This window comes from Oreochromis aureus, linkage group 16 (genome assembly GCF_013358895.1).
Source record: "Oreochromis aureus strain Israel breed Guangdong linkage group 16, ZZ_aureus, whole genome shotgun sequence".
NCBI classification, from domain to species: domain Eukaryota; kingdom Metazoa; phylum Chordata; class Actinopteri; order Cichliformes; family Cichlidae; genus Oreochromis; species Oreochromis aureus.
In genome coordinates, this window is record NC_052957.1 from 32,301,610 (window position 1) to 32,314,358 (window position 12,749).

Consider the following 12,749-nt stretch of genomic DNA (forward strand, 5'->3'; position numbering starts at 1 on the left):
CCACATGTTAGTGAAGTTTAAGAAAGTGCATTGTTTCTAAAAACATGCAAGCTCCTCCTCTGGCATGTGTCATGAAGTTTCTTCCATGAGAATAATCTCTTCCTGCCTTAAAGAGTTTATTTTCTAAATGAGTATGCATGGATATATATGCAAATCCCTCCACCGCGTCTCCAACAACTCCTTCATACATATTCACCGTATCTCTGTTATAAACTGTTTCTAACAAAAGAATGGTGAATTTTGCAGGTTTCCCAGTAAAACTCATTACCTCCCATCATGACATTTATTTAGTTAAAAAGCAGCAATAATGTGTTCAAGGATTTCAGCCATATACCAGGGTGGCATTGCCTGTGCTGTAAAGATCTTTGCATTCCTCCGGGGATATGGCTCCGCAGACCATCACTGATCCACTGCCACACCAGTCATGTTGAACAATGTTACCAGCAGCATAACGTTCTCCACGGCTTCTCCAGAAACTTTCATGTCTGTCATTCGTGCTCAGAGTGAAACCTGCTCTCATCAGTGAAAAGCACATGCCGTCAGTGGTGGACCTGCTAATTCGGTATTCTGTGGCGAATGCGTCACAATGCCGGGCAGTGAGCGCAGGGCCCACAAGAGGACATTAGGCCCTCTAACCACCCTCATGAAGTCAGTTTCTGATTGTTTGGTCTGAGATATTCACACCAGTGACCTGCTGGAGGTAATTTTGTTGCTCTGGAAGTGCTCATCCTATAGGAATAGGATATCTGCTCTTTGCACAAAAGAGCAGATATCAGTAGCGTGATAGATAAGGACCTTCTACAGCTCTGCTACTCTAGCTCTCCTAGAGTAACCGCCTCTCCTAGAATCTCCTCCATGCTTTTGAGGCTATGCTGGGAGACACAGCCAACTTTCTGCCAATAAAAGATACTGATGTTCCATCTAGGAGGAGTTGGACTACCAACCTGGGTGGTGTCCAGGTACCGCCTCATGCTACCAGTAGTGGCACTGACCCTAGGTACAGTAAAGGCAAAACTAGTGGGGAAAAAACAGTCAAAAATGACAGGGAGGGAAAAATGTCAGTGGCCTTCATCTGTAAAACCATTTATGTTTTGGGGGTTGTCTCCTTGTTGCCCCTCTAGTGCACCTGTTGTTAATTTCATCAACACCAAAGCAGCTAAAACTGAAAAACATCACTTTGTGCATCACTGTTTTAGGTACTGCTGTATAATAAATTAATAATACGGTATTTGGAGACCATAGAGATTCAAACAGTCCTAATACTACTCCAATGACAACATCAGTGACAGCTTTAAATCAGAGCATACACAGTAAAATAGCATGACTTTTCTATCATCTTTAGGGGAACACCTACTATTATCACCATGAAAAGATTGGGGTTAATGGGTCTCCAATCAGCTGGTGAATCTTACATGTTGCATGCTGTTCGTAATGACTTATGCATGATTGTGTAATTCCTCGGCAGAACAGCTTCCGTGAGAGAATCACACTCTATTCATCACTCACAATGACACGCACAATCCAGCAGGAGCAAGAAGACAGACGCTCTTTTGACTAACAAATGCAGCTGACAGTGAGGGAAGAGATAGCCACAAGGCTCATTCAGCAGCCTAATAAGTGGCAAAGAGTCATGTGATACAAATCAAGCAGGTTGAAGGGCCAGTGTTTGGATCCCTGCGATTGCTTTATGTATAAATATGACATATATATGTCTATAAAATACTGATTCCAATGTCATCTGCTCCCTTGCCACGAGGGGTCACCACAGCAGGCTGGTCTACATGTTTAATGTGGCAGATTTTCACAACAGATGCTCTTCTTGACATAGCACCAAAGTGGCTTTGCAGTTCTAGCTGAAACAGAACCAGTACCCCTTTTCTCACCACTGGAGGCAGTATTTAAACACATGCATGCATACATCACTTAACTCTAAATGTACATAATTTGAAATGTTGTGCACATTATCATAAATAAACATCTAATTATCTAATTAAAAATAGGCTTAGGCTGCTAGAGGACTGCATGATTTGAATTGGCAAATAAAGCTTTTAAGTAACATCTAATGCAAACATGAATGTGCTATACATAAATGGAGACACATACAGACAAACCTCATTATATGTACCTAAATCTGCCACACATACAAATCTCCGGACCGAGTCACACATGTACTCACATTCACTGTACTGCTGCAGCTGGCTAAACTCAGCCGGGCTCAGACACACCCAGCTACTGTCTCCCATGCTGCCTGAAGCCAGGGGCTGGGCTCTTGGTGTCAGTCCACGAGTGCTGCAGTGGGAACTGATGGCTATCCTTCGGTCACGTTGTGTAAAAAGACTGAGTAGAAGAGGTTTTGGGATGTCATCGCTCCTACTTTACGAGAACCATAGGAGGGCAAGCTGAAAAAACTGAGGTCACATGAGCAGTGGGGGAGGAAAGACGATGTTTACGTTTCCCTCCCTGGATATTTAATTTGTCACTTTGAATCACAAAATAAAATAGCACAGGATTTTAGTCTAGTAGATCCAATTCAGCCCCTGAAGCAATGAGACCAATGTCCACAAAGGCTGCTAACTGATCCTGATCACCGGAAGATGGCACAAGTTTTCTCAGCATGTCCAAAACAAAAATCCTTTTTTTGTCCTGGAGAAAGAGAGAGGGAGAGGGAAAAGAGAGAAAAGAGAAACAAATACACTGAGTTGATCATCAGGCTTCTCTGATTCGATATGAAATTTGTACATAGCCTCATGTTAGCAGGCACAACGGAGAAATGAATGGGAGGGAAAGAAGCAACAAGGCGAAGTATGAACAAAAAATGATTTAGAAAAGTGAGGGACAGACAGACAGCTGAGGGAAATGCTACAAAATTAAACCACCAGTCTGACTTTAAAGTTTCTTATTTGTGACAAATGTATTACTTTTCTACAGCTGACCTGAGAAATTTGAAATGATGCAGATGCATTTTAGGAGCCTATTGTCTTCTGAACATTTCCCCGTGAGAAATACACTGTAAGTGCATGACAAGAAAAGTCCCTGTAGACTCAAGCAGCTCATTTTTTAATGCTGGAATCGTACTGTTAACATTATGTTTGCAAAGCTCTGCCCAACCTGAGCTTTGTTGTTTTGTCGCATTACAGTTGTTATTATATACTAGTATAGCCCTTTAATACAGAATCATTTGCTCTGTGATTTTCAGCATGATGACAATTAATACTAAAATTGATACATGTGACGTGACAGTGTGATCTTTGTACAACTGAACGACACCATGGTCTTATTTTAAATGTTCGGTTGCTGATAATCAACTAGTTCCACTTCTTAGTGTTTCCATATGGTTCACTGCTTCAGCACTGGACCTGCTATAAACGTGGTTTTCATTCCCTATGACCTGCAGCATGTTTGTAACAGGGTTTCGGTCACTTTAGATCTAACCTTTGGTTTTGAAGCTATTTTCAAAGCAATTTTATTGTTCCATAAGTCTAAAAATTATGATTGGTACTTGTGTAAAACTGCATGGTAAGGTAGTGATTTAAAACATTTTTAACATCAAAAGAGCTGGCATATGAGCCCTACTTAAAGCTTTCTATTTCTTCTAGTGGCCACACATAGTATGGCAAAAAAAAAAAAAAAAAAAAAAATAAACAGTTCTATTTGTTTACTCCTTTTTTAGCATCTTGTTTTTATATCAAGTGTATTTTATTAATGTTAATAGTAACATTAGAAAGCACAGGTGTGTTCTGTAACATGAACGATGGCTGCATTCCACTTAGTGGAGCTCACTAGAATGGTGTACAGCCACCTCTGCTTTCTGTCATGCTTTCATAAAGTCTGCTGAGAAAAAGTCTGTTCACTGATGGAACCGTCTGAAACTTTCCCAGAACTCCAGCTCAAAGCACGAGGTAAAACTTGGAGGTCTCCAGTGTAAAAGTGTAAAAAACAAAAGGAGATGTTATCCGTCTTGGCTCCTGGAAGAATCTGTGCTTGTGCTTTTTGTGTAAATTAGAAATGAGAGGATTTATTTGACTGATGTTGGAGTACACGTAGTTCCAAAAGAGAAGAGATAAAAGCATGGGTGACTAACTCTAATTTACCGAGGGAATAACAAGAGCTTATTTTTAGAAATGATTCTCAACTGAAGGAAATATGGCTAGAAAACGGTTGTAATTTGTAACCCTTCAAAGCTCTGATTAGCATAAAAGCACTTGGGATTCTAGCCATTGCTTCACATCTGAGCCAGTTGGAGAATGCACTCGGAATTACTATAATATTTGGACTTTAGGCTGCTAAACATTTACTACATGGGTAATGCTCAAGTCAAACAACAGAGGTAAAAATGTATAGTTAAATAATATAAAGGCACAACTGTGCTGTTTATATCAAAACAATAGTTACACTGTAATACACTGATGTGATTTGTATGCTGTATGCTCTCACACCATTCTTGTGTGTGTGTGTGATTGTCTGTTATTGCTTTGGTTTGTAGCAGATTGTTTGGTTCCTTGCAGGACTAATAAAGGTTATCTTAAAACAATAGTATGTAATACACTGTGGGCTGACAAGTATCAAAATGGTAGGTAACCCTGAAAGGCAAAAGTCAGGTCTGACTCGCCATCAAAGCCAGGACTGAGGAAACATGCGTAAGCTAAACATATAGATATATATATATGATTTATATATATTTAACTTATGCATGATTACTTAGCAAAATCTAGTTTTTATCTTGTCTAAATTTATAGCGAGCATACTTACCAAATCATAGATGAAAACATAAATGTAATGTAGGATTGTAACAAATAGGGTAGTGGTTTTGGAATTAAGCTGTTTCATGTCTGTATTTGCACTTTTGTGAATGAGTCAGTGCTAAAAGACTGATTTGATTATTAACCCAGAGCTTTTACAGTTTAAACCCAGCTTCTTTGTAGCAAATGGAATAGTCCTGCATCATTAAACTGCATACATGGCACGCCTAATGATTTTCAGAAAACTTGACCTCAAACCTTGACCTTGATATCGAGGTCACCAGGATTTGAATTAGTCCTGGAAAATTAGATTTCACCTCATTCTCAAGTTATTGTGTTCACAAGATTTTCAGAAAACATGACTTTGGACCTTGACCTTGAGGTCAAGATCGCTGAGATTTGAAATTACCAGAGATTTTCAGTAGGTGCACCGATGGTATCGATTAAAAAATCCAATGTGGTCTCGTGTTCACAGACATAAAAATGCAAGTGTTCATCATGCATTCCCTGTTGTTGCAACCAGGTGAAATATCACTGAAACCCACACATAATAGTTCTTATAGCAGTACTGTGAGTCAGTACTCTATTTTCTTTATATATTTTATACATTCCTTTTTCTGTGTTTAAACATTTAAACATTAAATTACAGGGTAAAAATACAAAAAAGCTAAACACCAGAAATTATTATAAACATACCACAAAATAAAAATATGACAGGCACTGTATGTATGTATATTATAATATTCAGGATACTTAAAAGTTTGCACTTCAATCAAACAGTCAAACATTTATTTTTATGAATATTTGCTTTGCTGCCCTTTATATTACCTTACCTTAGTTCTGTGTTTCAGTCACAAATACTTTATGCCAAAAAGCCCTAAAGGAATACTTCCCAGAAAGAATCCAGTGGACATAACCTGCAACCCCAGCAGCACATAGTGTATACTTTAAACACCTCTGCTGCTTTTAGGAGGTTTTGTTTGCAGAAGCAACACAAGGCCTTTTTAATTTCATTCGGGTTTTACAGAAAGAACTCTTCAGTTCAGACATTATCACAGGGAAGCAGTGTCATGCTTTATTCCTTAATATTCTCCCTTCGTCCTTTATCAGCTGCTGGCCTCACTCCCGGACTACATGCGAAAACGGCCAGCAGCATGCTGTAACAGGCTGTGCATGTTTACTGATGTTACTAATGCGAAGGGAACAAAGGGGAGGTCTATATGTACATGCTGTGAATGCATGACTGAAAGACAGAGCACGTGCAGATCAAGGGTAGTGGGCCTCCCCCTCTGAGGAGAGAGGGATTCTGTTTTGCTCATGAGGTTGCCTGGCAACTATGACGTCACAGGAGTACATGACAAAGAGAGGCAAAGAGAGAAACAGAAATCACTATGGTTGCTATGACCAGATGTAACTACATGCTATGGATCAATACTGCACATGAACACATAAACCATGCAGATTTTTTACTGAACCACAAAATATCTTCAAGGATTGGTTAGTGCCTAGTCAGCCTAACTACTAGGTGCTGATAAATACTAGTAGACAATAATTACTACTGTGTCTGTAATATCATAGTAAGCAATTGTAAGATTGACCTATATTTTAAGGGTATATGCCTAAATCAGGCATAAACTGAGGTTGCTCCATCTGCACTGCTGCTACACGACCAACAAAACTGCCAACTGCCCCAAAACATTCTCATCTCTCCTTCTTTCTTTGTTGGCTTATACATTTTCTCTCCAGTTGTCTTTCTCCTTGTGTTTCTTACTTATTCCATGAACATTTCCCTTTCTTGTTCCAACTACTTTTAGTAGTGTGCTTTTAGTTTTCTGCTTTCCTGCCTTACATAAATTGGTTAACTCTACCTGGAAATACTGGCGTAATTCTGCTTTTTATTATGTTACTGTGAATTTTTTGAGTGATTTTGAACATTAACTTGAAGCAATCAAATAACAACAAAAGAAACAATTAAGTGATTTCACCAGTGGGAAGACGCGGTGCAGAATTGAATGAAAGGTAAAAGAAAAGTGACATGTCCAGCGGACTACTTAAAAAATATTGGTACCAGTCTGTATCATACAGAATAAAGAACATCAGAGTGCTTGTTTGTTAAAGTTAGCTTGCTAATGGTAATTAATTGCTCCACAGTTGGCATTTCAATGGATAAAATTCTGCTGGACTGAAGTGTTGTGGCTTGTTTTGGCAGTAAAAAGTAGTTTTCGTAACCACTGTTACCACTGTTACCATGAAAACATATTTTATTCCAACTAAAAGTGAAAACTTAAAAAAAAAATGAATGTGTTTTCTGTTTTACAGAAAACGACAGAGTGAATGCAGTTGGGCCACCAGGTGTTTGCAACAGGTAAACCATATGCAAATAATGAGCAGAGGCACCTTTACATGAAGCTTGTTGTAGCCATGCTGGCTGGTTAAATAACCATTATATTTCAGCAAAGACTTTCAATACTGTTTGTGGGTGCAAATAAAAAAACAAAAAACAAAGAATGAATTTAACAAACCTTTGTTTGTAAAAAATAATTTTAACAAATTAACCAAATGCAATGAAATCTGAAATTTGATGATTCAACATCAGGTGGACTTTTAAGGCTCCATTTAAAACAAACCCATAAGACAAGGACACAACAAGCTAATGTTGCATGAGTATCAGTTTGAGTGTCAATAAAAAAGCCAGTCAAACCTCAGTGGAATTATGGGATTTAGATCTTCATAGCAATAATTGGCCTTTTCACTCAGAGGTTTTTGATGCACAAAGTAGGACGTGAAAGTAACATCAGGCTTTGTATACGCCTCTGTCTCACAGAGTGATATATACATTTTATGAAATAAAACAAGTATTCCTGAGGAGTCCCTCCTTTAATTCATTCTCAATAAGCCAGTCAAAACAGAGCTGAGCTGTATGAGCCTCCACATTAAAACTATTGCCTCAGTGCTGTGGTTTTAAAAAGCGACGGTGACTCATAGAGCTTTGCAAAGAAAAATAGAAGGGTTATTTACACCTCCATGCACATTATGTTCATTACAACACTGTTTCATTCTGCATGCCTGAAAAAGCAATACCACCTTAGGTGACCAGATACATAGTTTTTTAGTTGCATTTAGGTGGCAGAAAACAAAAAGGCATTGCTTAAGAGGGACAGTAGTGAAACAGGTCATCTTACACATGGTCACCAGAGTAGGCCCATAAAGTACCATAGAAAGATGACTGGGAAGACATGCGAATGAGACGTCACCACCATGGAGGTTCAGCAGGTTATCTGAGGTCACCAGAGCAGCTGTAGAGCCCCTGGAGGGACACCCTGCATGGGTTTTGGGTCTGACAAATACACACGTCCACAGAAGTCTCTTTCATTTCCTCCAGTAATTTCTGGCTAGTAAGGCTCAAGCTTTGTTACACTGGCTTCGTTTTCCTGATTTGCTGTATCGCCTTGTTGTTTTCCAAGTGGTTTGAGACTTGTTCATTGTTCATATGCTACATGTTAGCTACTGTAGAATAGGCACCCTTTGGCACTGTTGCCAGGTTGGTGGCCCTTTAATTTGGAAGAAGCAAATATGCATGTAAACATCTAATGCTTTTAGATTTGCATATAATTGCTGTGTGTCACTCCTCAGCTTATTTACACTTACAGCAGCTCTTCTGTCACTGTGGTGCCACAAAGGTCCACCAAAAGAATGGTAAAAGAATAGTGCAGTACATTCAGAATGTTTGGACGTGTGTAAGCTACATTATCATAAAATGAAAGGAACCACCCTTTAAAGCTGCACGAGGATCGCAAACTCTGCACAAACCACAATGCGTGGGTGGTGAGACTGAACCAAAACAGTGAAGTTGTGGGCTGGACAGCTTAACAGTGAGCGGAAACTCACTATGAAGCTCAGTGAAACCAAAAGCAGCAGATATAAGAGATGATTCATTGTAAATTTAGCATTACAAGCAACATCTTCCATAATAGACTTATTTTGGTATTAGTACAGAAATTTTTCCTATATCAAAAACATTTTTGCCTGCTGCACTGCATTTTTCAACTGACAGTCTGTGGTTGACAACAGTTATCTTTAGAACAGACCAGCTAGAGATCAACATCTCCACACTGTCCTGAAGTAAAGAGGTTTGAAGAGTGGAGACAAATCCACTTACTCATTGGCATGGAGACAGTCAATAATAGCTGGTTTAAAGTTACTGATGTTGTTAATAAATGCCATCTCAATATTTTACATAATGAAAACAAAGACTATAACATGTCCTCTTTAGGTAAAAATATGGTAAATTATTAAACTTAGAGGTCCGTCCACTTTGATAGACAGCTGTATTCACTGGCTGTCTGACGTTCAACTGTTCCTTACAACTTTGTTTGTTTTGGTGCCTGTTGGAACATTTTTGATTGAATTGTGTAGCAAATAATGTGACTTACACAGTGGTACAACCCATCCAAGCAGTTTGTGAGTCAACACGAGTGAGTGAAATTCTAGTATTTTATTAGTCTGTTACTTATCGTGTCACTCTGTTTGCTAGTGTTAGGTCAGAAATAAACGTCCCAGATATACACGTGAATCCAAAAAAACAACACTAAGGCTTCAAAACACTGGAACCTCTATGGTTTAAACATATAATCGTTTCATCTATTTCTTTGAATGACAAAATAAAGACAAGAAATACAGTCATCCAAATTCCCTCGACTAAAACTATGAGAGCAGAAAGTTGAATATGTGCCATTTTATTACCGTTCAATCTGAACCCACGTACCACTCCGGTCTGACGTCTCCACATTCACTAGCAGGACATGTTCCAAGATATTAAGCATGTGGAGAGAGAAGCACTGCCAAATTAGGATAGTGATGATCAGTTCAGTGATAACACAGAAGAAGGATGGGAGGGTAAACAGGGACATAATTATGTGCAGAGAGGACTAGATGGAGATGAGTCTGCAGGATAAAAGCAGAAGGTTGATTCATAGTCCAGTCATCAGAATTCCAACTAAGAAATTGTGAGGCAATGTACTTCAGTGTAAAACTGGAAGCCAAATGCCATGCAGCATGCTTCTGACATCCCCACTGTAGAGGGCTACACAGGATACTGTGGACTAGCAAGGCCCCTTCTACAGGAAGAGTGTTTTGATAGCTGAAGCTGTGTTCTGAGACAAAGCATTTTTCCCTGTCCGCTGCAGGAAGCCATAGGACTGTGTGACCATATGATTAAATGGATAGAGACAGCAGCTTTTTTCTGTGTCAAACATCAGTCACTTACAGCACTGAGATAATCTTCATGATCCAAGCACTTCTAAATATAGACATCCTGTCATAACTGGGTCGGTAGATTACCAAAACACTTTAGAAACCTCACATTCTAGCCCCGGTTCACACCTGCATTATGTAGTAGCTCATACTGCAATGCTGCATTGTCTGCCTATGTTTTAATGAAACATGGGCGGACAAAGGCTATGTTTCACTGAACTGAGGATTATGTGTTTTTGGTGCAATTCATTTTTTTTACTCTAAAGCTGTATTATTCCTCAGATCTATACTGACACAAGAGCTCAGCTTATATTTCAGTAGACACACTTGAATTCAACTTGTTTGTGAATGTTTATAATGGGGAAGTGCTTATAATTTCCACCCACAACAGAAAGCACTACCATTTGACAGCCTTTCACCCCCACCCAGTGAGTGAGAAATTGAGAAAGGGAAGGTGATCTCGAAGACTGAGCCGCGTGAAATTTAAATGAAGTTTATGTGTAAGTTCAATAAGGAAGATCTGTAATCACCCTTCTGCCTGCTTTTCTAAGTGTTCAGCTGCTTTTCTGTTCTTTACAGGACTACTGCCTTCTCACACTGTCAGTCTCAATACTGGCATCATTACTCTAGTCCAATCATCTTCTCTCCCGCCTTCTTTAGGCCAATCAGCCACCACTTCACATGGTTTAAACCTGTGCTCTCTGTCATCTCCCTTTCAGACTCTATTTAATGTAACCCACCTCATCCCTATCTTCACCTCAGTCACCTCAGCCGGAGCTCTAGTCAAGCCTCAGTCCTCATCTAGACTGCAGGGGGACCTGTTCTAAATCGTGTCAGCCCTGGGATTCCCGTTCTGCCGTGATGTGTGATCAGAGTCTAATCGCCACATTTATTTCTCGATCTCAATAAATAATGTTAAATTCTCCCAAGTGATCTCTCCTTATTGGACTAATTTTCACATGGAAATTACCAAGCCTGGCTCACACAGATGAAACCCAGACTCCAAGTGCTCAAAGGCTACAAACACAACCCCTGTGGGTGTTACAGAAACACCAAATCAGTGCAACAGGAGGGCTTTCTGCATTAGCAAGATTCTATTTATACAGTCAGTTGAACTTTTTACCTATAAGCATCAAGTGTGTCCTGTACGTATTCATTCACCTATCCAAATCATCATGTTCCAATCACTTCCATGCCACAGGTGTGTCAGCATGCAGACTGCTTTAAAACCTTTTGCAAAAGAATGGATTGCTCTTAGGAGCACATTGAATTATAGCTTGTTATAGTTTAACAAATTCATTAAAGAAATGTCCTTGTTACTAAATATTCCACAGTCAACTGTTATTAGTATTATAACAGACTGAAACTGATTGGGAATGACAGAAAATCAGCCATAAAGTGGTAGGCGGTGTAACATTACAGAGTGGGCTCAGCAGATGCTGAGGTGCACAGTGCATCTTTCATGTAATGCTTTTCTACACCACCTGAGCACTCAAACCACTTTATATTTTTTGTAGAAGCAATCACTGCAGACCTCCAAACCTCATGTGGTCTTCAGATTAGCTCAAGAACAGAGCTAAAGAGCTTCATGGTTTTGGCTTCTATGGCCAAGCAGCTGCATCTAAGTTTTACATCAACAGGCACAATTGAAACCGTCAGATTCAGTGTAAAGCATGCTGCTACTGGACTCTCTAGCTGGTAATATGATAGATAAGTCTGGGTTTGACAGTGGCCAGCAGACCGTGACTTGTCTGACTGCATTGTGCAGAGTAAAGTTAAGTGAAGGGGGGATTATGGTGTGGGGCTGTTTTTTAGGAGGAGTCTCTTAGTTCCATTTTGGACAACTTTATGCTCTCAACTTTGTGGGGATGGCCCCTTCCTGTTTCAACATGACTGCACACCAGTGCACAAAACAACTTCCATAAAGACATGGAGGAGCGAGTTTGGTGTGGAAGAACTTGACTGGCCTGCACAGACTCCTGACCTCAACACAACAGAACACCTTTGGAATGAATTAGAGCAAAAATTGCAAGCCAGACCTTCTCATCCAACATCAGTGTCTGACCTCACAAATGTGCTTCCGGAAAATGGTCAAAAATTTCCATAAACATTCTCCTAAATCTTATGGAAAGCCTTCCCAGAGGGGTTGAAACTGTTATAGCTACAAAGAGTGGACCGACATGTTAAACCCCATGGATAAAGATTGGGATGGTACTCTTACTTTAATCAGTGTTTCAAACTTAAATATGATCAATCTATCTCTATTAATGGGCTAAACACCACAAGCTAATTAAAGTAATTAAAGTAATTAAAATCCTAAATAATAATTTGATACTGATGACCATTTTATTACTAGACCATGCTTGTAGGTATTAAAGGTACAGCACTGCAGTGTTTTGAATCATATCTCTCTAGTAGTCTCCAATTTGTTCATGGAAATGGAGATTCCGTTTTACACAGTCAGGTTCCCCAAGTTCTGTGCTACAATCTATTCTGATAGTGATTGCATTATACATGCTTCCCTTAGGCAGCGTCATTAGAAGGTATAGAATACCTTCTAATGACGCTACCTAAAAAAAAAAAAAAAAAAAAAAATAGAAGCTTTAGCATACATTTTCTCCGCTATGCAGATGATACCCAACTTTATATCCATGAAGCCAGACCAGTTAGTTAAACTATGTCTTAAAGGCTTAAAGACCTGGATGACCTCTAATTTCGTGCTTCTAAGTTCAAATAAAAATGAAGTGATTGTACTCA

At 39.3% G+C, this 12,749-nt stretch overlaps 1 protein-coding gene across 1 annotated transcript in view; it reads right to left on the minus strand.

Moving 5' to 3' along the window:
- The window catches only part of LOC116326808 (diacylglycerol kinase beta), a 141,794-nt gene that overhangs the window by 112,672 nt on the left and 16,373 nt on the right, over positions 1-12,749 (minus strand). Inside the window, exon 2 of the mRNA XM_039600255.1 lies at positions 2,177-2,643. Coding sequence (XP_039456189.1) covers positions 2,177-2,243 — 67 coding nt within the window. The 5' untranslated portion in view covers positions 2,244-2,643. The remainder of the gene's footprint in view (positions 1-2,176; positions 2,644-12,749) is intronic.